Here is a 26,285-nt window from a genome sequence, read left to right as displayed (position 1 = left end):
TGAGAAGGATAGTGATAGACTTCAAGAGGATATAGACAGGCTGGTGGCATGGGCAGAGACATGTGGCAAATGAAAATTAATGCAGAAAAATACAAAGTGATGCATTTCGGTAGGAAGAACAAGGAGAGGCAATATAAACTAGAGGGCACAACTCTAAAAGGGGTGCAGGAACAGAGAGGTCTGGGGGTATATGTGCACAAATCGTTGAAGGTGGCAGGGCAGGTTGAGAAAACGGTTAAAAAAGCTTACGGGATCCTGGGCTTTATAAATAGAGGCAGAGAGTACAAAAGTATGGAAGTCATAATGAACCTTTATAAAACACTGGTTCGGCCACGATTGGAGTATTGTGTCCAGTTCTGGGCACCGCACTTTAGAAAAGATGTGAAGGCCTTAGAGGGGGTGCAGAAGAGATTTACTAGAATGATTTCAGGGCTGAGGGACTTTAGTTACCTGGATAGACTAGAGAAGCTGGGGTTGTTTTCCTTGAAACATAAGAACATAAGAAATAGGAGCAGGAGTAGGCCAATCGGCCCCTCGAGCCTGCTCCGCCATTCAATAAGATCATGGCTGATCTGATCCTAACCTCAAATCTAAATTCATGTCCAATTTCCTGCCCGCTCCCCGTAACCCCTAATTCCCTTTACTTCTAGGAAACTGTCGATTTCTGTTTTAAATTTATTTAATGATGTAGCTTCCACAGCTTCCTGGGGCAGCAAATTCCACAGACCTACTACCCTCTGAGTGAAGAAGTTTCTCCTCAGCTCAGTTTTGAAAGAGCAGCCCCTTATTCTAAGATTATGCCCCCTAGTTCTAGTTTCACCCATCCTTGGGAACATCCTTACCGCATCCACCCGATCAAGCCCCTTCACAATCTTATATGTTTCAATAAGATCGCCTCTCATTCTTCTGAACTCCAATGAGTAGAGTCCCAATCTACTCAACCTCTCCTCATATGTCCGCCCCCTCATCCCCGGGATTAACCGAGTGAACCTTCTTTGTACTGCCTCGAGAGCAAGTATGTCTTTTCTTAAGTATGGACACCAAAACTGTATGCAGTATTCCAGGTGCGGTCTCACCAATACCTTATATAACTGCAGCAATACCTCCTTGTTTTTATATTCTATCCCCCTAGCAATAAAAGCCAACATTCCGTTGGCCTTCTTGATCACCTGCTGCACCTGCATACTAACTTTTTGATTTTCTTGCACTAGGACCCCCAGATCCCTTTGTACTGCAGTACTTTCCAGTTTCTCGCCATTAAGATAATAACTTGCTCTCTGATTTTTCCTGCCAAAGTGCATTTTCCAATATTACATTGCATACAATATTGGAAAGGTTGCGAGGATATTTGATAGAGGTATTCAAAATCATGAAGGGTTTAGACAGAGTAGATACAGCGAAACTGTTCCCATTGGCAGAAGGGTCAAGAACCAGAGAACATGGTTTAAGGTGACATGAGGACAAGCTTTTTTACACAGCGAGTGGTTAGGATCTGGAATGCACTGCCTGAGGGAGTGGTAGAGGCAGATTCAATCACGGCCTTAGGAACATAGGAACAGGAGTAGGCCATTCAGCCCCTCGTGCCTGCTCCGCCATTTGATAAGATCATGGCTGATCTGTGATCTAACTCCATATACCTGCCTTTGGCCCATATCCCTTAATACCTTTGGTTGCCAAAAACCTATCTATCTCAGATTTAAATTTAGCAATTGAGCTAGTATCAATTACCGTTTGCGGAAGAGAGTTCCAAACTTCCACCACCCTTTGTGTGTAGAAATGTTTCCTAATCTCACTCCTGAAAGGTCTGGCTCTAATTTTTAGACTGTGCCCCCTACTCCTAAAATCCCCAACCATCGGAAATAGTTTCTCTCTATCCACCCTATCTGTTCCCCTTAATATCTTATAACTTCAAAAGGGAACTGGATAAGTACTTGAAAGGAAAAAATTTGCAGGGCTACGGGGGAGTGGGACTAGCTGGATTGCTCTTGCATAGAGCCGGCGCGGATTCGACGGGCCGAATGGCCTCCTTTCGTGCTGTAACCTTTCTATGATTCTATCTTTGCCCAGATTCAAGACCCTTTCGCTCCCAGCGCCAGGCCCAGGTCCCCCAGATTCATGCTCAGGGGCCCAAGACGTTTTTATGGCCATAGGTGGGTCCAAGCTCCAAGTCTGGCTCTAACACTCCATTGGCCCGGGGTGGGGGGGGTTTAAGAGGAGTGAGCGAGAGACCTACATAATAGTAAGAAAGAGTGAGAGGCATATAGAGAGAGTGGGAGACATACAGAAGAAAGGAGACAGAGGACATGGGAAAAACTTAAAGGGGGGAAAAAAGCTGAGAGATACTGAGATAACAATGAGAGAAAGTGTTCAAGGGGCATATAGAAAGAGAGATCGAGGCAGAGGGAAAGAGTGCAAAACAATGACAGAGAGGGGGAGACAGAAGGAATCAGAGAGCGGGAAGACAAGCGGAGAGCCCATTACAGGCAGACAGAATTTTACTTTTGCCAGTGTGCAATGCCACAGTAGATCTGCCTTCATAAGGATGCTGGAACAAACTTTTGCTCCAGCATTTCTCAGCTTCCCACAGCTAAGCTTTGTATACCTAAGTACTGGGAAGGTAATCAGGAACTAAGTAGGTGGGAGAGGAGATCAATTAATGAAAGCAAAGGGAACCAGAACTGGGCCTGGAGATCGAGCACTGGGCTAGAAGCATCGAAGCTATATTACATTGAATGTACAGCACAGATACAGGCCATTCGGCCCAACTAGTCTAGGCCGGTGTTTATACTCCACATGAGCCTCCTCTGACCTGACTTCATCTAACCCCATCAGCATATCCTTCTATTCCTTTCACCCTCATGTGTTTATCTAGCTTCCCCTTAAATGCATCTATGTTATTCGCCTCAACTACTCCATTTGGTAGCGAGTTCCACATTCTAACCACTCTCCGGGTGAAGAAGTTTCTCCTATATGAAACACACGAAGCTACAAAGCACCAGAGCCTTGGCTACAGCCTTTCTCCACACCACACACACAGAGCAGCAACACTTAGAGGGAAAACAGATCACTAACACATTTAATGAGAGGAAGAGTGGGCGTAAGATCACTAGCATATCCCACCTCTTGGATCAGCAACATGGTTAAAGAATCCAGATACCAGTGGGATATTTAAACAGCCAGTTAAACTCACATTATATACAAGTCCTGCCACAGTGCTGTACTCTTCTGACAACATGCCAGCTTTTGAAGTTGAGCCCAATAATCCAAAGCCTGTAAGGGCTCAGGACGAAGCACATTCTGACATAATTTCAAGGACCAAAGACTGATAGAGGGCCTTGCACTTCACAGGGTCGAACATTTGCTCCCAATGTAATGGAGGAGCATTAAGAGAATGCAGGCTCCCCAAACAGCTCAGCTGGTTACGGCAGTGAGTAGCTGACCCAAACAGACCATAATTTGTTCAGTGAGAACAGCAGTTCAGGCCCAGCATACAATTACCTCCTCAGCTCCTGGATTAGAGGGGGGAGAAACTGCCCAAAGTTCCTACTCAGTACAGTACTGCAGTTTCAGCCAGTGGAGGCTTCCTGTGAGTTACTAGAAATGCCTTTAGTGGCAGAAAATGGGTAATACCACATTACAATTTATTCCACAGGGTCCTCCAGGAGGTATATGCACTTTGGCAGGAGCCAGACCTTTCCATCTTTGGCTGTTGGTCACCAGATTAGATCAGAATTTCACACACAGCTGTTGCCACAACCTGGGTCATTGACATTAATCAGAATTGAACAATGTGAAGAATCCAAAGTACTCCAAACTAAATTTCAGGTAGGCAATAAGCAGAAATAACAAGAACATGGACTCTCCAAATAATCAGAAGGAGTCCCTCATCCAGCAACATTTGTAGATGTGAAAGAATAATCACACCTGAGCGGATTTAGTCAAGGCATAAGTGGGCAAATACTTCCATCTGACATTGTCAGCCTGCAGAGTAGACATTCCCCGGACCCCAGCAATGTTGCCACCATTGATTGCTTGGCACCAGTCCACTCTAAGTCAGCGCCCAAGCACTGGGGATCGCTGACCATTCATCCAAGTCGGGGGGGGGGGGGGGGGGGGGGGGTGGGTAGTGCCTGTTTACGATCCTGATGGGTACATAGGTGCGCAGAGCCAGAGGTCCGAGAACCAGGTCTATCTACACCACCGTAGAGCCAATGAGATGGCCATTGTTCCCTGCTTCCAGACTTCATAAATGAAATGTTGAGGGAAAACACAGGAAATGTGCGCAGGAATCCACCCTGTCATGGGGATCTGCAGCCCATCCAGAACTACTGCCCTTACATCTTCAAATTGGAGCAGAGGTCCAGTAGCCTCTTGTCCTGGAATGTGGCCATGAGTATTATCTACCACTCAGTATCTCCATCCATTGAGGATGACTTTGACTGACTGGACAGCTGATTCCTGCAGATGGTCATCAACCTTTGGAACAAGTCACCGGCTTGTGTAGTAAGTGAGGATTCTCTGCAAACGTTCATAAGGGAGCTGGACGTGTTCCTGGCTATGGCTGGCATTGCAGCATATAAAAGGTAGGTAGGGAGTTGTGGATATGACTCATAGTCACTGTGGTCTCCTGGAGCTCGTTTTGGTCACCTCTGGAAATCGAAGAGGGATTTCCCAGATTTTTTCCCCTTGAATTGGCCTAGGATTTTTTTTCTAATCTGTTTTTTGCTTCTTCCAGGAGATGATGTGGCAGGTGTGAGGGAGGGGTGATGGGGATCAGGATGCTCAGTTGCACCGCGACTGTCCGGGACATGCTTGACGGACCAGCTGGTCTTTCCTGTCATATGTTCTATATAGCTGAATGCTGCCCCTACTGAGAATATCTACCAGTTAAATACTGGCTTTAATCAGCACCAGCACCACATCTGCCGTGCTTCCTGGCAGAAGGCTAGGTATTATGTCGTGCTCTGTTTATTTACACATACCAGGCCACTGTGGTGCTGCTGGCCCATACCTTGACTATGCTGCCAAAATATGTCAGCCAAAGTGCCATGGAAGGACTCCACAATCTCTTTGCCCAGGACTCCAATCCTGTGTCGCAGGCCAGCCACTAGGCAGCAGCAGAGGAGGAGATCACACCCACTCAGTATAGAGGTGTTCTGCACCCACTGCATGGTTTCAATTGTTCTTTGATTTACGTTGACTTCTGAGTGGAGACAATGCGTGGGACCAACCAGTACCTCGCCAAAATATCCACCAGCCTTGGGCCGCTCTGTAGGGACACCGAGGCTCCTCCCAGTTTCAGGAGTCGCTGAAGCTGCGTTGGTCGAAGCATTATGAGATGGACATGCCTGGGCCTATTATTTACTGTTAGAGCCTTGACAGCTGAAGGCATGAGATACATCAGCCCTATAAATGAAGACTTCTCATCCAATTGCTGTGCCTGAGCAACAGCCCCTTCTGGTTGCAGGTCTACAGCGGAAACAATACGGATCGGAACATTTTCTAGAGCCAGTAATTCTGCTGAAATCTGTGTTAGTGAAGGTCGCACTGGTCACATGATGTTGACAGATGACTGCCAGGCAGACAAAACCTGAAGGCTAGGCTGACTTGTCACCAATGCTGTCCTGTCGGAGACCGCGCCCAGTCTGGGGCCCGCGTCGCCGGAGACCGCGCCCAGTCTGGGGCCCGCGTCGCCGGAGACCGCGCCCAGTCTGGGGCCCGCGTCGCCGGAGACCGCGCCCAGTCTGGGGCCCGCGTCGCCGGAGACCGCGCCCAGTCTGGGGCCCGCGTCGCCGGAGACCGCGCCCAGTCTGGGGCCCGCGTCGCCGGAGACCGCGCCCAGTCTGGGGCCCGTGTCGTCGGATTGACAAAATATTAAAACCAGCAAGTGGATAAAGTTCACAGTTTAGAGCTCTGATGACACGGCCCTAGATGCAATAATAAATTATATAAAACTGTAGCAATACCACAGTTGGAGTACTGTGCACAGTTCTGGGCTCCACGCTATAGGGAGAATACTGAGGCCACAGAGAGGGTACAGTGCAAATTCACTAGGATTCTGCCTGATATGAGGAAATACAAATAAGAAAGCTTGAAATATTGGGGCTGTTTTCATTATAACAGAGGAGATTACAGGATGATTTGATAGAGGTATTAAAATTATAAAGGCACCAGGATAGATAGAAAAGGACTGTTTCCCAGGGTCAAGAACAAAGGGACATAAGAGGAATTAATAGATTTAATGGCAGAGAGGGGAAACCTTTTTTTTACACAAGGTTGAGAGGTATTGGGAATCACTCCCAGAGTTAGTGACTGAAGCAGAGACCATGTTAACATTTAAGAACAGGTTAGATAGGTGGTTAGAGGAAAGGGGGATAAAGGAATATGGGAACAGGGCGGGCACATTGGATTAGGGCTACAGGTCATGTGGAGGATACACACCAACACGGACTGGTTGGGGTTAACGGCCTGTTTCCATGTTGTAATCTCGATGTAATTCTATATATGCAGCCCAGGGTGGCTGTGTCAGGCTGCAGGCACCAATTGGGTTTTCAGCAGTCTATCCATTAACTGCGAAAGTTGCAAACCGAATAGCAAAAGTCTGATTTTTCCCACTCCCGTGTAAGCAACGTCAGAGTTGGTTATTACCGAGATCGCTATGGTTCAAATGAATTTTCCAAGTCAGCAAAGCACACCTCAGAACTCTGGCCCTGATCTCACCCCACTCCCTGATATCCTCACCCCACCCCCTCAGCCCCACTGCCCGGCCCCACCACCCCCCCCACTCCCCCGCCCGGCCCCCACGCGCACCCCCCCAAGCTCCACACACCCCCCTCCCCCCCAGCCCCACTCCCCAGCCCGCCCCCCCCAGGCCCCCCCAATCCCACTCCCTTGCCATTTCTGGATTTGGCGAGAGTTTGCAAACTCTGATTACTAAGTTAATGATTCAGAAAACTAACTTAATGGTTCGAAGTGAACAGTAATGCATCTGTACCAAAACTGATTTATCCAGACTGTGAAACGAGTGATGTTATACACTTCCTTATGTCTCTGCCATTCCAAATACAATTATAATTGAAAAGTATAATTCTTATGTAGCTGCAAAGGATATTTATTATTGGAGGAGAAAAGAACTGGGTTTAGGGTTAATTTATTATATCATAATCGTTTGCAACTAACAACCTGGACAAGGAACCCGCAGAGACACAAGGAATCCACCAGAAATTCTATAACATGCTGATCAACTCATGCAGTGACGGCAGGCCGACACCCACTCACACCGTTTTCCTTACCTGCCCTCCTGCTCCCATTTGTGCTTGGGCCTGGGCCTGGGCCTGTGCTTGTGCTTGAGCCTGGGCCTGGGCCTGTGCTTGAGCCTGGGCCTGGGCCTGGGCTTGAGCTTGAGCTTGGGCCTGGGCCTGAGCCTGGGCCTGAGCCTGAGCTTGAGCTTGAGCCTGGGCCTGAGCTTGAGCTTGAGCCTGGGCCTGGGCCTGGGCCTGTGCTTGAGCCTGGGCCTGGGCCTGAGCTTGAGCCTGGGCCTGAGCCTGAGCTTGAGCTTGAGCTTGAGCCTGGGCCTGTGCCGGAATCTGGGCCTGTGCCTGGGCCTGGGCTGTCTGCCCCTGGGGAAACTGCGTACGGACCTGAAACAAAAGAAGCATAAGAAGTGTGCCAGTCAATTACATTTGTACCTGAATTATATACACTTTCTATTAATGTACTTCAGTGATTTAACCAGTGTTCAGAATTGGACAGCCACTCAGTGCTGTATCAACATTCAGAAAGCCTTTCTTCAGGAGGAAATTTAACACACAGGGTCAGTAACCAGGGGACACAGATTTAAGGTAACTGGCAAAAGAACCAGAGCGAGATGAGAATGTTTTTTTATATAAATAGAGTCAGAGTATAAAAGCAAGGAAGTCATGTTGAACTTTACAAAACACTGGTTCGGCCACAACTTGAATAGTGTGTCCAATTCTGGGTACCACACTTTAGGAAGGATGTGATGGCCTTAGAGAGGGTGCAGAAAATACACAATAAATGGTAGGATACTGAAGTGTAGAGGAACAGAGGGACCTTGGAGTGCATGTCCACAGATCTCAGGAGGTAGCAGGACAGATAGATAAGGTGGTTAAGAAGGCATACGGTATACCTTCCTTTATTAGCCAAGGCATTAAATATAAGAGCAGGGAGATAGAACTCTAGTTTATGCTACTATAAAACACTAGTTAGGCCACAGCTTGAGTACTGCGTATAGTTCTGGTCACCACATTATAGGAAAGATGTGATTGCACTAGAGAGGGTACAAAGGAGATTTACGAGGATGTTGCCAGGACTGGAGAATTTTAGCTATAGGGAAAGATTGGATAGTCTGGGGTTGTTTTCTTTGGAACAGAAGAGGCTGAGGGGAGATCAGAGTGGATAACTGAGGTATATAAAATTATGAGGGGCCTAGATAGAGTGGATAGGGAGGACCTATTTACCTTAGCAAAGGTCAATAACCAGGGAGCATAGATTTAAAGTAATTGGTAGAAGGATTAGAGGGGAGCTGAGGTGGGGGTCTGGAACTCACTGCCTGAAAGGGTGGTAGAGGCAGAAACCCTCATCGCATTTAAAAAGTACTTGGATATGCACTTGAAGTGCCGTAACCTACAGGGCTACGGACCAAGTGCTGGAAAGTGGGACAAGGCTGGATAACACTTTTTCAGCCAGCACAGACACGATGGGCCAAATGGCCTCCTTCTGTGTTGTAAATTTCTATGATTCTACGAAAAGATTTACTAGAAAGGTTCCAGGGATGAGGTACTTCAGTTACGTGGATAGACTGGAGAAGCTGGAGCTGTTCTCCTTAGAGCGGAGAAGGTTGAGGGGAGATTTGATAGAAGTGTTCAAAATCATGAAGGGTTTAGATAAAGTAAATAAAGAGAAACTGTTCCCATTGGCAGGAGGGTCGAGAACCAGGGGACACAGATTTAAGGTGATTGGCAAAAGAACCAAAGGCGACATGAGGAAAGACTTTTTTACGCAGCGAGTTGTTATGATCTGGAATGCGCTGCCTGAAAGGGTGGTGGAAGCAGATTCAATAGTAACTTTCAAAAAGGAACTGGATAAATACGTGAAGGGAAAAAATTTGCAGGGCTACGGGGAAAGAGTGGGGGAATGGGACTAACTGGATTGCTCTTACAAACAGCAGGCACGGGCTCGATGGGCCGAATGGCCTCCTGCAGGGCTGTAACCATCCTATGATCTGCAATTCACTGCCTGAAAGGGTGGTGGAAGCAGATTCAATAATAACTTTCAATAACTTGAACTTCAAGGGGAAAAATTTGCAGGCCGTGGGGAAAGGGCAAGAGATTAGGGCGAATTGGGTAACTTTAAAACAGCCGGCACAGGCACGATGGGCCAAATGACCTCCTTCTGTGCTGTATCATTCCATGACTTCTCACATCACAGTCAGCAACACTCGCAACTGATTCGGGAAATTTAAACACGTAGAGAAAGTTCCATTTGAATTGTGCATGTCAGCACCGTTTTAATCACTCGCTTTCTTTCTCCTACACCACATGTGGGGCAAGAGAGCGCAGCTTACACGATGCCTCTCCACTACCCAATTACAAAGCTAGAGTCCGCAACATGACAGCAGGTTAGTAATGAGAGGCAGTGTACCTGCTGCAGGTTGATTTGCTGCTGCTGCGTTAAGGGTGAAGACATGGAAACCTGCCCGGATATCTGGCCTGGCACCTGGGCGACCATGGATTGGGGCTGGGACTGAGACTGAGGCGCCAGCTGTGACTGTGGCTGAGACTGCAGCTGCTGGAGCTGGATCTGTTGCTGGATCAATCTCTGTGACAAGAGATAGAAGGAAGGCATTGTTAAACGATTACACAAGCTCAAAAAATCCATCACAATAAGCCTAATCCATCAGTGCCATACAGTGACAGACCTGTACCCACCAGTACTGTACCCCAGTGTTATACAGTGACAGACCTGTACCCACCAGTACTGTCCCCCAGTGTTATACACTGACAGACCTGTACCCACAGTACTGTACCCCAGGGTTATACAGTGACAGACCTGTACCCACAGTACTGTAACCCAGGGTTATACAGTGACAGACCTGTACCCACAGTACTGTACCCCAGGGTTATACGGTGACAGACCTGTACCCACCAGTACTGTCCCCCAGTGTTATACACTGACAGACCTGTACCCACCAGTACTGTCCCCCAGTGTTATACACTGACAGACCTGTACCCACAGTACTGTACCCCAGTGTTATACAGTGACAGACCTGTACCCACAGTACTGTACCCCAGGGTTATAGTGACAGACCTGTACCCACCAGTACTGTACCCCAGTGTTATACACTGACAGACCTGTACCCACAGTACTGTACCCCAGGGTTATACAGTGACAGACCTGTACCCACCAATACTGTACCCCAGGGTTATACAGTGACAGACCTGTACCCACCAGTACTGTCCCCCAGTGTTATAGTGACAGACCTGTACCCACCAGTACTGTACCCCAGGGTTATACAGTGACAGACCTGTACCCACCAGTACTGTCCCCCAGGGTTATACAGTGACAGACCTGTACCCACCAGTACTGTACCCCAGGGTTATACAGTGACAGACCTGTACCCACCAGTACTGTCCCCCAGTGTTATACAGTGACAGACCTGTACCCACCAGTACTGTACCCCATGGTTATAGTGACAGACCTGTACCCACCAGTACTGTCCCCCAGTGTTATAGTGACAGACCTGTACCCACCAGTACTGTACCCCAGGGTTATACAGTGACAGACCTGTACCCACCAGTACTGTCCCCCAGTGTTATACAGTGACAGACCTGTACCCACCAGTACTGTACCCCAGGGTTATACAGTGGCAGACCTGTACCCACCAGTACTGCCACCAGTGTTATACAGTGGCAGACCTGTACCCACCAGTACTGTCCCCCAGTGATATACAGTGACAGACCTGTACCCACCAGTACTGTCCCCCAGTGTTATACAGTGGCAGACCTGTACCCACCAGTACTGCCACCAGTGTTATACAGTGGCAGACCTGTACCCACCAGTACTGTCCCCCAGTGATATACAGTGACAGAACTTTACCCACCAGTACTGTCCCCCAGTGTTATAAAGTGGCAGACCTGTACCCACCAGTACTGCCACCAGTGTTATAGTGGCAGACCTGTACCCACCAGTACTGTCCCCCAGTGATATACACTGACAGACCTGTACCCACCAGTACTGTCCCCCAGTGTTATAAAGTGGCAGACCTGTACCCACCAGTACTGCCACCAGTGTTATACAGTTGCAGACCTGTACCCACCAGTACTGTCCCCCAGTGATATACAGTGACAGACCTGTACCCACCAGTACTGTCCCCCAGTGTTATACAGTGGCAGACCTGTACCTACCAGTACTGTCCCCCAGTGTTATAGTGACAGACCTGTACCCACCAGTACTGTCCCCCAGTGTTATACAGTGACAGACCTGTACCCACCAGTACTGTCCCCCAGTGTTATACAGTGGCAGACCTGTACCTACCAGTACTGTCCCCCAGTGTTATAGTGACAGACCTGTACCCACCAGTACTGTCCCCCAGTGTTATACAGTGACAGACCTGTACCCACCAGTACTGTCCCCCAGTGTTATACAGTGACAGACCTGTACCCACCAGTACTGTCCCCCAGTGTTATACAGTGACAGACCTGTACCCACCAGTACTGTCCCCCAGTGTTATAGTGACAGACCTATACCCACCAGTACTGTCCCCCAGTGTTATACAGTGACAGACCTGTACCCACCAGTACTGTCCCCCAGTGATATACAGTGACAGACCTGTACCCACCAGTACTGTCCCCCAGTGTTATACAGTGGCAGACCTGTACCCACCAGTACTGTCCCCCAGTGATATACAGTGACAGACCTGTACCCACCAGTACTGTCCCCCAGTGTTATACAGTGACAGACCTGTACCCACCAGTACTGTCCTCCAGTGATATACAGTGACAGACCTGTACCTACCAGTACTGTCCCCCAGTGTTATACAATGATAGACCTGTACCCACCAGTACTGTCCCCCAGTGTTATACAGTGACAGACCTGTACTCACCAGTACTGTCCCCCAGTGTTATACAGTGACAGACCTGTACCCACCATTACTGTCCCCCAGTGTTATACAGTGACAGACCTGTACCTACCAGTACTGTCCCCCAGTGTTATACAGTGACAGACCTGTACCTACCAGTACTGTCCCCCAGTGTTATACAGTGACAGACCTGTACCCACCAGTACTGTCCCCCAGTGTTATACAGTGACAGACCTGTACCCACCAGTACTGTCCCCCAGTGTTATACAGTGATAGACCTGTACCCACCAGTACTGTCTCTGCCAGTGTTATATAGTGACAAAGATGTCAACTGTGGCTCAGTCAGTAGCACTCTCGCCTCGGAGTCAGAAGCTAGTGGGATCAAGCCCCACTCCAGGCCTTGAATACATCAGCTAGGCTAATACTTCAGTGCAGTATTGAGGGAGTGCTGCACTGTCGGAGGTGCCATCCAACATTATTTCCCTTGCCAACTGAATCAGATATTTCATAAACCAATTTATGAGGTTTTGGTCCCAAAATCAATCCCCCTCCCCATTTGTAACAATAATTTGGCCTTAGATCAGGCCAAACAATGTATAACAATGTTCCCTATGTTACAAGTCTGCTCTCTGAGTGTCCCAAGTAATGAGAACACAACTTCAGTTTTAAAAGAACTAATGGGATTCTTTTGTTAATTGGAGCCTTCCATATTTTCCATTCTCAATTACATCCCAAATATGAAAAGTTGTAATGATCCTAGAAAGGGATGCTGACAGGAGAATGAGACCCCAGCATATCAGCGGGGGATTACTGTACGATGCAAGGCCCACTGCTTAACCGGGCAGTCTGACAGCTACCCTGATGGGCTAGTGAGTAATGGCAGTGCTATTGCAGCTCTAAGCAATACACACAAAAAAAATACCCCCAATCGTTGGTCTGTGCTGAGTTAGTTGATCTGGGACGTCAGTAAAGACTCCACAATTTACAAGGCTAGGGAAGGGGGAAAAACAATCTGCTTCTGATCACTACCCAGTCCAGCCTGCTGGAAAGTGCGTGTGTGGGGGCACTGGATGAGAACCGGACCAGGTTTGACTGCGATGCCTCGTAGTCGGACAGCCTGTCGACAGTCACACGTGTAGTGTGGCCACTCGGGCTAGGTACCATAGAGTCATAGAGTTATACAGCACGGATAGAGGCCCTTCGGCCCATCGTGTCCGCGCCGGCCATCAGCCCTGTCCACTCTAATCCCATATTCCAGCATTTGGTCCGTAGCCTTGTATGCTATGGCATTTCAAGTGCTCATCCAAATGCTTCTTGAATGTTGTGAGGGTTCCTGCCTCCACAACCCTCTCAGGCAGTGAGTTCCAGACTCCAACCACCCTCTGGGTGAAAAAGTTCTTTCTCAAATCCCCTCTAAACCTCCCGCCTTTTACCTTGAATCTATGTCCCCTTGTTATAGTACCCTCAACGAAGGGAAAAAGCTCCTCAGTATCCATCCTATCTGTGCCCCTCATAATTTTGTACACCTCAATCATGTCCCCCCTCAGCCTCCTCTGCTCCAAGGAAAACAAACCCAATCTTCCCAGTCTCTCTTCATAGCTGAAGCGCTCCAGCCCTGGTAACATCCTGGTGAATCTCCTCTGCACCCTCTCCAAAGCGATCACATCCTTCCTGTAGTGTGGCGACCAGAACTGCACACAGTACTCCAGCTGTGGCCTAACCAGTGTTTTATACAGCTCCATCATAACCTCCTTGCTCTTATATTCTATGCCTCGGCTAATAAAGGCAAGTATCCCATATGCCTTCTTTACCACCTTATCTACCTGTTCCGCCGCTTTCAGGGATCTGTGAACTTGCACACCAAGATCCCTCTGACCCTCTGTCTTGCCTAGGGTCCTCCCATTCATTGTGTATTCCCTTGCCTTGTTAGTCCCTCCAAAGTGCATCACCTCGCACTTTTCTGGGTTAAATTCCATTTGCCACTGTTCCGCCCATCTGACCAACCCATCTATATCGTCCTGCAGACTGAGGCTATCCTCCTCGCTATTTACCACCCTACCAATTTTTGTATCATCAGCGAACTTACTGATCATACCTTTTACATTCATATCCAAGTCATTAATGTAGACCACAAACAGTAAGTTCAGGATAGGAGGGAAAAAAATTGTTACAGTATAACTATGTTGAAGTGTCCTATCTCTGGCAGGTATTTGGTTCCACGCGTGCTGCTCAATCCCTTTACCTGCTGCTGCTGCTGGATCTGTAATTTCATTATCTGCTGCTGTTGGGCCTGGAACTGTTGCTGTTGTTGTTGTTGTTGTTGCTGCTGCTGCTGCTGTTGTTGCACAGCCTGTTGGGCCTGGAACTGCTGCTGCTGCTGCTGCTGCTGCTGGGCAATTTGCTGCATCTGTAACTGGGCTGGAGGATTGGATTAATAAAAGACCATTAACTTCGACCCTCTCATTGAAAGTGCAAGCTTTGTCTGGGACCCGACCGGCTGCTTCACAGAGGCAAAGCGTGTCACAGACAGCTCATTACTGTGACGAGTTTGTACAGTTCGGTCACGAGGCGGGAATCCCACAAGGCACAACACTCCCCGAGTTTCGGAGTGTTCCATGTACATCGTATACTTATTGGTTTCACATCATAACCTTACTGGAGCAAACCGAGGCATTGACTTCATGATGTACAGAGTCCTGTGCTCACTACAACCAGACACTAACCACAGTGAGCTATGCACTGGAAGCCGTATTAGGTGCAGTAAATGCTACAGGCACCAAGAATGAATGAGTTTGTGTTAACTGTTCACTTCCGTTTACATCAAAAGGATTTTTTTTAAAAATTCACAAATAAGCTTGAATCTCAGCATGAAAGCTGAACAGTTATAAAAACCCAAACCCAGGGAAGGGAAGCTGCTACCCTTACCCGGCCTATACATGACTCCAGTCCTATACTGTGATTGACCCAAGTGCCTACCAAGCCACTCAGTTGTAAAAACAGTCGCTACAAAGCCAAGGTAACTCTGATGGGCAATCAATGTGGCCTTGCCACCCACATCACATGAACAAATAATTTTTAAAAACCACCCACTGGTTCTGAGCCCTCATCTGCACTAATCTAAACTCCACTGCAATATACCAAGAGGGTCGTGAAGGGAAACCACTGCACAACGCAGAGGTGGTGGGTTTGAGGCTAATCGGCTCCCGTAGCCAATGCATTGCGCCCATAGGCATGACAACTGACTCAGCTGCAAAAGCCCACTTGTGAAAGAATGCACACTGCAAGAAGGATCAACACCAAAGGTATCATGGGGGAACAATTTTTTTTTTTTTTTAAGTGATCTGGATAGAAGGAAAAGGTCATCTAAAGAGCATTCCCCTTCAGCCCCAGCCTGCGAGCTTCTCATTCCTCACTATTTTAACTATATTTCTATCATAAATGCTCCTCCAAATTTTACTCCATTCATCCTCCAATCTCTGACACCATCCTACACTCTTCCCCCTCCAATCTCCGTCCCACGCGCTCCTCCTCCTCCAATCTTCACCCTACGCGCTCGGCCTCCTCCAATCTCCGTCCCACGCGCTCCTCCTCCTCCAATCTTCACCCTACACGCTCCTCCTCCTCCAATCTTCACCCTACACGCTCCTCCTCCTCCAATCTTCACCCTACGCGCTCGGCCTCCTCCAATCGCCACCCGACGCGCTCTGCCTCCTCCAATCGCCACCCGACGCGCTCCGCCTCCTCCAATCGCCATCCCACGCGCTCTGCCTCCTCCAATCGCCATCCCACGCGCTCTGCCTCCTCCAATCGCCATCCCACGCGCTCCGCCTCCTCCAATCGCCATCCCACGCGCTCCGCCTCCTCCAATCGCCATCCCACGCGCTCTGCCTCCTCCAATCTCCACCCGACGCGCTCTGCCTCCTCCAATCGCCATCCCACGCGCTCTGCCTCCTCCAATCTCCACCCGACGCGCTCCGCCTCCTCCAATCTCCACCCAACGCGCTCCGCCTCCTCCAATCTCCATCCCACGCGCTCCGCCTCCTCCAATCGCCATCCCACGCGCTCCGCCTCCTCCAATCGCCATCCCACGCGCTCTGCCTCCTCCAATCTCCATCCCACGCGCTCTGCCTCCTCCAATCTCCACCCGACGCGCTCTGCCTCCTCCAATCGCCATCCCACGCGCTCTGCCTCCTCCAATCTCCATCCCACGCGCTCTGCCTCCTCCAATCGCCATCCCACGCGCTCCGCCTCCTCCAATCTCCATCCCACGCGCTCCGCCTCCTCCAATCTCCACCCGACGCGCTCTGCCTCCTCCAATCTCCATCCCACGCGCTCTGCCTCCTCCAATCTCCATCCCACGCGCTCTGCCTCCTCCAATCTCCATCCCACGCGCTCTGCCTCCTCCAATCGCCATCCCACGCGCTCTGCCTCCTCCAATCTCCACCCGACGCGCTCTGCCTCCTCCAATCTCCATCCCACGCGCTCTGCCTCCTCCAATCTCCATCCCACGCGCTCTGCCTCCTCCAATCTCCATCCCACGCGCTCTGCCTCCTCCAATCGCCATCCCACGCGCTCTGCCTCCTCCAATCTCCATCCCACGCGCTCTGCCTCCTCCAATCGCCATCCCACGCGCTCTGCCTCCTCCAATCGCCATCCCACGCGCTCTGCCTCCTCCAATCTCCATCCCACGCGCTCTGCCTCCTCCAATCGCCATCCCACGCGCTCTGCCTCCTCCAATCTCCATCCCACGCGCTCCGCCTCCTCCAATCGCCATCCCACGCGCTCTGCCTCCTCCAATCGCCATCCCACGCGCTCTGCCTCCTCCAATCTCTTGGTCGCTCTTCCTGCTCCAATTTCCATCCTACACTCTCCTCCTCCTCCTCCCCCAATATCTATCGAGGAGGGAAGGACAGAGGGGCGAGCAGTGGGGTGGAGCAGGATAGTGGAACAGATTATATTACCATTTATGTAAATGATTAGGACACAAGCGTAAAATGCAAATTATCGAAGCTTGCTTGAAAGTGCATGCCAAACGATGGAGAAGAGTGGAGACTGTAGGAAGACACAGTTAGTGGGATAGACAGATTGTTGACAGACACAGCTAAATGCAGGGAAATAATAACTAGAACATTTTGGGAAATAGAACAATGAAAGGGAGTGTACACTGCGTGCAATTCTGGGCACCCCATTATAGGAAGGATATTAGAAAAAGAGGACAGTGAATATTCACCAGACTATTACCAGGAATTAGAGGTTACAATAATAAAGACTCAAAAAAAAATTGGGATTTTTCTTATTGGGAACAGGGAAGATTAAGGGTCCTAGAGGTTTTCAAAATTAGGGAAGGTTAGAGGGTAATGCGGTTGATGTTGTTTATATGGACTTTCAAAGGATGTTTGATAAAGTACCACATAATAAACTTGTTAGCAAAATTGAAGCTCATCGGATTAAAAGGACAGTGACAGTGTGGATACAAAGTTGGCTAACTGACAGAAATCAAACAGTGAGGAGGATAGTAACAGACTTCAGGAGGACACAGACAGACTGGTGAAATGGGCAGACATATGGCAAATGAAATTTAACGCAGAGAAGTGTGAAGTGATTCATTTTGGTAGGAAGAATGAGGAGAGGCAATATAAACTAAAGGGTACAATTTTAACGGAGTGCAGGAACAAAGAGACCTAGGGGTTTATTTGCACAAATCTTTGAAGGTGGCAGGACAAGTTGAGAAGGCTGTTAAAAAAGCATATGGGATCCTGGGCTTTATTAATAGAGGCATAGAGTAGAAAAGCAAACAAGTTATGCTAAACCTTTATAAAACACTGGTTAGGCCCCAATTCTGGGCACCATACTCTAATAAGGATGTCAAGGCCTTAGAGAGGGTGCAGAGGAGATTTACAGAAATGGTACCAGGGATGAGGGACTTCAGTTATGTGGAGAGACTGGAGAAGCGGGGATTTTTCTCCTTACAGCAGAGGTTAAGGAGAGATTTGATAGAGGTGTTCAAAATCATGAAGGGTTTTGATAGAGTAAATAAGGAGAAACTGTTTCCAGTGGCAGAAGGGTCAGTGACCAGAGGACACAGATTTAAGATAATTGGCAAAAGAAGCAGAGGCGACGAGGGAAAATATTTTTATGCAGCGATTTGTTATGATCAGGAATGCACTGCCTGAAAGGATGGTGGAAGCAGATTCAATAATAACATTCAAAAGGGAATTGGGTAAATACTTCAAAAGAAAAAATTTACAAGACTTAAGGGGGAAAGAACAGGGTAGCTCTTTCAAAGGGCCCGCACAGGCACGATGGGCTGTACGACCTCCTTCTGTGCTGTATCATTCTATGCTATAAGAGGGTAAATGACAAAAGAGTGTTTCCACTGGTTGGAATTGGTAACAAGAATGTGCACAGCATGATCCCACCCACCCGGCCCTGTATGGGCCACTGACCTTTCTTTGCCAATCTGTACTCTCCACTCACCTTAGGAGCACAGAACAAAAAGGATAATCTAGGATATTTCCTGGAAGTTTGCCAGCACTGACATTAATCTGAGTAACCTAACAAAGTACAGAAGCTGAACAGGTCGGATACATTAGCAGAATGTTTGATACTCTGACGCCTGACTACTCCAGCCTGAACCTGTCGAAAGGCTGGAGGCCTTGTCCTAGACTTTAGCTGGAGGAGGTCTGATGTGAGGAGCAAAGAACCTTTAACCAGGGGGTGGGGAAGGAACTGGTTCTCGGGCTTTGTGTGACAGAGGAGTAGGAGACAACGTGTGGCACTCTCTATCTGCAATGTCATGGTGACACTTCCACATGCATGTTCGGCACGTGGCTTCTCCAGAACCAGTGGACTAGGCCCTCCTCCCAGTTCTGAAGGAGAATGTGCACAATTTCTGCTCCTCTTTTCTTGTTCCTCCCATTTTTGGAGCATAGTGCAATCAATATCAACTCAATTCAGTGACCTTGTTTTCTAACAGACAGATAACAACCACATTACATGACACATATTTGAAGATTAATAGATGGGATGGTCACAATATGGAGAATTCTGACTGAGAATAGTATGAATTTGACTTTCAGACCTAGAGGTTTAAATTACTTTTGGTGGCATTTTTTGTGAAATTCCTCTGAAGCTCTTATAACCCATTCAAAACATATACTTTGCGTTAAGTAGATTAATAAATGTGTTGAAATGCTATGCAGAAGAACTCTGTACGGATGTGCTAACACATTTGTTACAAGTACCATGGAGCGTAATTTGACCCCCGCAGACATTTACTGATCCGCTATGAACTTCAGCAAGTGTAAAACCCGTAACAGGCTCAAACAGGAAGCCGCTATGGTAGCTTAGCAACCATACCGGCCTCGCCATATATCAAGAATAAATGGTCTGTATCCACAAGCCTTCCTTTCTTCCAGGGAGAGGGTAGACAGTCGAGTCACTGCTCCGGTCTGACACCAGACACTGTTCCCTCACCGCTAAAGTCAGTGGGATGTGACAGAAAATCACATTCTCCTCCTGAGAACTGGATAAACCTACTGAGCACATGGGCGGCAAACTGGAACATCAGGTAACAGAGGACTCGAACCAGAAGTGCAGTCTAGTGAGGAAAGCACCACGCAAAAAACATCGAGACAGCGACTGCCGCAAAACAGGTATGGCCTACTTCAGGACTTTGCAACTTCCATATCCTACTCACACTGCTGCGTGCTTGTCGGGAAGCCAGACATGTGTGGCACCATTCCAGACGTACCCGGCTGAGGCTGTCCAGGATGTGACATTGATTGATTCACCTGTGCCAGACCTGCCATTCCGGGCAAAGAAACTCCGGGGGGGCGAGTGGCCATCATCCCACTCGAGTTCCCCGCAGGGCCACCTTGCAAGTTCTGCAAAGCGTTCATTGGATCTAGGAGGGAGGGAAACAAAAGAAAAAGTAAAACTTCTGATAAACTCAAAAAGAAAGCAGACACCCAAATAAAGATCAGTCAGAATCATAGAATCTTACAGCACAGGAGGCAGTTATTCAGCCCATCGTGCCTGTGCCGGCTCATTGAAAGAGCTATCCAATTAGTCCCATTCCTCCGTTCTTCCCCCATAGCCCTGTAAATTTTTCAATTTCGAGTATTTATCCAATTCCCTTTTGAAAGTTTTACTGAATCTGCTTCCACCATCCTTTAAAGCAATGCATTCCAAATCATAACCACTCGCTGCATAAAAGCTTCTCTCATTTTCCCTCTGGTTCTTTTGCCAAATACCTTAAATCTGTGTCCTCTGGACCACCCTGCCAGTGGAAACAGTTTCTCCCTATTTACTCTCATCAATTCCCTATTTCACTAGCTCAAGCAATTCACAGTACGACAACACTACTGAGTTGCGCTAACATATTTCATGTACAGAGTTAATGCATGACTTAACCTTCACGGAAATCTACTTCGATAAATTCTGTCACCTCTTTACACAGAAATTATTTAGATCAGTATTACGGGATGGGAAACAACTCTCAAGCTCGGACCCAGCCTTCCACGCACTCCCATCCCTTCCACCCTCAACTGGACAGGTCTCAGTACAGACTGGTGGGCAGACTGCATTGAAGGAGGTGAGGCCTGTCAGGTGATTTTTGTTTGGGGGTCAGAGGGTGGGAAGGAGAGCTGATGAAATGCCAGTCACATACTGTTACACAAATCACACAACACCAGCCATAGTGATTGAGAAGGAGCTCCCCCTACCCACTACTCCCCACCCCCGATTCCACTGCCTGATCCGTCTTGTTCCAAAGGCCTATGGGGAGCTCTCATGACCAGTAAATGAGGAAGAAAAAGCTCATCATTTGCGCTGAAGGATCTGCGTGCTGACCGTCACTCTGGCGTCAGCAGCCTGAAAACGTGGCCTAGGTACTCTGGAATCCACAGGCCCGTTTGTTCCTGGGAGGCATCCATTTCCACATTGAATGTTCACAGGAATCAGGAGCGTTCAAAATTTGTATCCATTTCCGTCAAACCGAGAAAAATCAGCACTGCTGAAGGATGATTTTTTGGCAGTTTGTTTAAAGGAAATGGAATACAGCAGTCGTGAGAAATCGTGTTCATAAGTTGGCAGACCTATCGATAAGAGCAGCACCATGGCATGTTTCAAGCAGGCTGACGTCCAACACTTCTTAACGGTGTAAAACGGCCCTATTAGACAATCCCTGAGTGCTCATCACAAACAGTGAGGAGGAGGTCAGCATGGTTTTTCCACATCCAGAGTCTTCAGACTACCCATACCACTGCGACAAGTTGAGCTGGAGATCTAGTAGAGCTGCACCAACACCTGCTGGAAGTAAGTGTCAAAGGGATTTGACACACAAGCACAACTGTTCTTCAATCCTAATCTGGAAAGGTTTGTTTTTAAAATGACTAACTTTAAGGCAGTAAGAGGGTGTACAAGGCACATTATCAGCCCAGTAAGAGCTCCTTTCCCTCTACCCTGGTACACTCATCCTCTGTCCATCATTCAAGGGACATCTCTAAACCCGATGTGCAGTAGCGCTAACACTGAACTCCTTCATTGTAAAGTTTATGATCTATACGACACACTAACCGCAAAGGTCAGATATTGATTCACTCAAAATCTGCGGTTTGATCTCCACTCCATAATTTATCACTGCCCCGTAGAATACTGCCAACTATTACTGTAATAATACTGATTCAACATGAATTGTTCATAAAGTGTCTCTCAATATACTAACTTTTTCCTATACAGCTTCCACTCTGCACTCACTTGTCACCTTGTTCCCAGTAAAGGAGAACTGAATGAATCACATTCCTCAGCCAAACACAGGGGAGGGTAAGTTGCTGCCCTGACTGTCCGTTTTCACCAGCAATGATTTTGAACTGAGCATTTTGTGTGTGTGAGTACAGGCAATGAGATCAGAGAGTGGCTGGCCAGTTAAGTGGGACATTCTATCTCAGTAGCCACGTTGAGTAGGTACAGGAGCCGGAGGTGAAAGATTACACTACAGGGAAGGGCCCTGAAAGAACCTACCTGGCTGAATTCTAGGTGATTGTTTTGAAAGTCCTGTTTCCATGTGCAGATTATGAGTGATTTAGAATAAACGGAGTTCCAGACTCTACTATTGCCCAAAGGTGGCAAAAACCGGGCAAACAGGCGGCCCTAGTGGACACAGTTTTCTGCTTTAACCAACTGATGTATTAAGTATTGTTAATTTTTGTTCCCCTCTTCTCCTGAAGTCCCTGCCTATAGCTGGCAACTCTCCGGTACCTCAGCAAGTCACTACTCTTTATGCATGAGCCTAGATAGCAAGCGACAGCAGGTTAGCCTAGCCTCACCCAATATGCACATTATCTAGCAGGGGTGCGTGGACAGCGATCAGGAACCCGGACAGATTTTCCACCCCCGCCCTCCCGCCCCCCGCCAGCACTGTGACCAATTGCAGTCACTTGCTGCAGGCCCAGCCACAATGAGTAACTCAGCACAAACCAGGGGCTGAACTAGGGACCTCCTGCTCTACCCACTGAGTTACCAGATCAGCTTATTATGGATAGTTCACTTCTGCCTTCTCCTGACTATCCCAGAGAGTGCGGAGCTCCCAAATCTTCACTCACTGTGGGCAATCACCTGGACTCTGACAGCATGGGAACAGCAGCGACTCAGCTCACAACAGTCAATGAGGCCTTTAATGGAATGTTGCTTATTTGAGAGGCACTGAATACAAAATTTTGTGTACAAAATTATGAGGGGCACAGATAGGATGGATACTAAGGAGCTTTTTCCCTTCGTTGAGGGTACTATAACAAGGGGACATAGATTCAAGGTAAAAGGCGGGAGGTTTAGAGGGGATTTGAGAAAGAACTTTTTCACCCAGAGGGTGGTTGGAGTCTGGAACTCACTGCCTGAAAGGGTTGTGGAGGCAGGAACCCTCACAACATTCAAGAAGCATTTGGATGAGCACTTGAAATGCCATAGCATACAAGGCTACGGACCAAATGCTGGAATATGGGATTAGAGTAGACAGGGCTGATGGCCGGCGCGGACACGATGGGCCGAAGGGCCTCTATCCGTGCTGTATAACTCTATGACTCTATGACTAGGAGTGCAGTTTGTAGTAACAACAGTGTGGGAAAGGCATGAACTGAGCCCCAGTGATCACCACCAGCACTGCTCAAGGAAAATGTGGGAGATGGCGTGTCGGGTACAGATACAACAACAGGTACTGTGAGGGTCGAGGCAGCGAGTGTTGGCAGGTCATTCACCCTGGGAACTACCACAACGCAGCCCGATCCTCTCCTCACCCACGAGCACTTTCCAACAGGCTGACTTTCCCCTTGCTAACCCAGGAGCAGTGGGGTGAAGTATAACAGCCCCACTGCTGACCAGGTTAAGATCAGCTAACGCAGCAGAGACCGGGAATGTCACGTGGGACCTTCTGGTCTGCTCAGCTCAGCAACGCACTGCCATTACCAGTTACCATGGCAAATTGTAACAGGTGTGTAAATAGGGAGCCTCTTTTCACCAGCTGCTAATTGTTTTCATCGAGACTGAACAGGTACACGGAAAACTTTATTGCATCTTTAGCTGTTACTTGCTTGGCGCATGACTGAACTGGCAAGTATTAAGATCCCATCCTAAGTATCACAGCCATGGGGGTCACAGAGTACCACAGTGCACAGTGAAACCTGCCGAGAACAGCCCAATTGGGCTTCAGGTTACAGCACAGGCACCTGCACATTCCCCTTCAAGTCACACACCATCCCGACTTGGAAATATATCGCCGTTCCTTCATCGTCGCTGGGTCAAAATCCTGGAACTCCCTTCCTAACAGCACTGTGGGAATCTTCACCACACGGACTGCAGCGGTTCAAGAAGGCGGCTCACCACCACCTTCTCAAGGGCAATTAGGGATGGGCAATAAATGTCGGACTCGCCAGCAACACCCACATCCCGTGAATGAATAAAAAAATTAAAATAACTTCCTTGCTTTTGTACTTTATGCCTCTAATTATAAAGCCCAGGATCCCGTACGCTTTTTTTAAACCACTTTCTCATCCTGTTCTGCCACCTTCAAAGATTTGTGCACATATACCCCCAGGTCTCTCTGGTCCTGCACCCCCTTTAGAATTGTACCATTTAGTTTATATTGCCTCTCCTCATTCTTCCTGCCAAAATGTCTCACTTCACACTTCTCTGCATTAAATTTCATCTGCCATGTGTCCGCCCATTCCACCAGCCTGTCTTTGTCCTCTTGAAGTCTATTACTATCCTCCTCTCTCTGTTAACTCATCAAAAAACTCAATCAAGTTAGTTAAACACAATTTTCCTTTAACAAATCCGTGCTGGCTTTCCTTTATTAATCAGCAATTCATCAATAGGACTGATGTTAACCGATCATTGTAAACCCATGGATTTTAGAGCGAGTTTCACTGGCTGTCACAATTTTATTTTTTCTCACTTTGAATTTTGGAATTAAAAAACTGCTTACCACCAGCTCGAGTTTTCTTATCTGTAAAAACACAAAACATAGACGATTATACAGTGGAACTACTTTTATCAGTGTTTTCACTGGAATTTCAGTGCAGTGGAGCAGGGAGTGTGTAAAATTTTCATACTCTGTCCACTTGAACTGTAAAAGGCTCCCAAGCCGTACAATTCCAGATTCTGTCCTCCCAAATGCAGGCCGTGTCTGGAGACAGCACTTAAATCTGTACAACACCGAGGTGAAGTACTGGTGGGTACAGGTCTGTCACTGGGGGTAGTGGCAGTAATTGGAGGGTGACTTTGTTTCTATTGTGTACTGGTTCCAAACCTCCTGAGGGCAGTAACAGCATTGTGATGCACACCCAGTTTTAAACAGCAGGCTGATCAGACTGGGCACACTAAAGAAACTGTCTGACAGATGAAATAATGATCACGTCCCACTGTTTGAGGAGGAGGGAGTTCTCCTGCTGTCCTCAACACTTCTCCCTCAATCAATGCCACCAAAAACAGACGAACTGCTCATGCATCTTAGGCAAGAGTCGCTGGGACCTCAGTACTACAGGTAACAGCAGCCAGCTTCTGTCGCTTGCCCCCTCGCCCCCGCTCCCGCAACACCTTTCCTCTCTCTCGCTCCCGCAACACCTTTCCTCTCTCTCGCCCCCGCTCCCGCAACACCTTTCCTCGCTCTCTCTCGCCCCCGCGACACCTCTCTCTCTCGCCCCCGCGACACCTCTCTCTCTCTCGCCCCCGCGACACCTCGCTCTCTCGCCCCCGCGACACCTCTCTCTCTCGCCCCCGCGACACCTCGCTCTCTCGCCCCCGCGACACCTCGCTCTCTCGCCCCCGCGACACCTCTCGCTCTCTCGCCCCCGCGACACCTCTCTCTCTCTCGCCCCCGCGACACCTCTCTCTCGCCCCCGCGACACCTCTCTCTCTCGCTCCCGCGACACCTCGCTCTCTCGCCCCCGCGACACCTCGCTCTCTCGCCCCCGCGACACCTCGCTCTCTCGCCCCCGCGACACCTCGCTCTCTCGCCCCCGCGACACCTCTCTCTCGCCCCCGCGACACCTCTCTCTCTCGCTCCCGCGACACCTCGCTCTCTCGCCCCCGCGACACCTCGCTCTCTCGCCCCCGCGACACCTCGCTCTCTCGCCCCCGCGACACCTCTCGCCCTCGCCCCCGCGACACCTCGCTCTCTCGCCCCCGCGACACCTCGCTCTCTCGCCCCCGCGACACCTCGCTCTCTCGCCCCCGCGACACCTCTCGCTCTCTCGCCCCCGCGACACCTCTCGCTCTCTCGCCCCCGCGACACCTCGCTCTCTCTCGCCCCCGCGACACCTCTCTCTCTCGCCCCCGCGACACCTCGCCCTCTCGCCCCCGCGACACCTCGCCCTCGCCCCCGCGACACCTCGCTCTCTCGCCCCCGCGACACCTCGCTCTCTCGCCCCCGCGACACCTCTCGCCCTCGCCCCCGCGACACTTCGCTCTCTCGCCCCCGCGACACCTCGCACTCTCGCCCCCGCGACACCTCGCTCTCTCGCCCCCGCGACACCTCGCTCTCTCTCTCCCCCGCGACACCTCGCTCTCTCGCCCCCGCGACACCTCGCTCTCTCGCCCCCGCGACACCTCGCTCTCTCTCCCCCGCGACACGACTCGCTCTCGCCCCCGCGACACCTCTCTCTCTCGCCCCCGCGACACCTCTCTCTCGCCC

At 49.2% G+C, this 26,285-nt stretch overlaps 1 protein-coding gene across 4 annotated transcripts in view; it reads right to left on the bottom strand.

Moving 5' to 3' along the window:
* Nucleotides 1-26,285, bottom strand: part of med15 (mediator complex subunit 15) — a 124,687-nt gene that overhangs the window by 80,172 nt on the left and 18,230 nt on the right. For 3 of the 4 annotated variants that reach the window (XM_068005436.1, XM_068005437.1, XM_068005440.1), the window contains 5 exons: nucleotides 24,579-24,599; nucleotides 19,800-20,006; nucleotides 14,343-14,518; nucleotides 9,664-9,840; nucleotides 7,293-7,640 (listed from right to left, as the gene is read on the bottom strand). In XM_068005436.1, the coding sequence (XP_067861537.1) occupies nucleotides 7,293-7,640; nucleotides 9,664-9,840; nucleotides 14,343-14,518; nucleotides 19,800-20,006; nucleotides 24,579-24,599 (929 nt within the window). The remainder of the gene's footprint in view (nucleotides 1-7,292; nucleotides 7,641-9,663; nucleotides 9,841-14,342; nucleotides 14,519-19,799; nucleotides 20,007-24,578; nucleotides 24,600-26,285) is intronic. The other variant, XM_068005438.1, reaches the window with a different exon arrangement.

This window comes from Heptranchias perlo, chromosome 25 (genome assembly GCF_035084215.1).
Source record: "Heptranchias perlo isolate sHepPer1 chromosome 25, sHepPer1.hap1, whole genome shotgun sequence".
Classification (NCBI taxonomy): domain Eukaryota; kingdom Metazoa; phylum Chordata; class Chondrichthyes; order Hexanchiformes; family Hexanchidae; genus Heptranchias; species Heptranchias perlo.
This window is presented reverse-complemented; position numbering and strand designations above follow the sequence as displayed.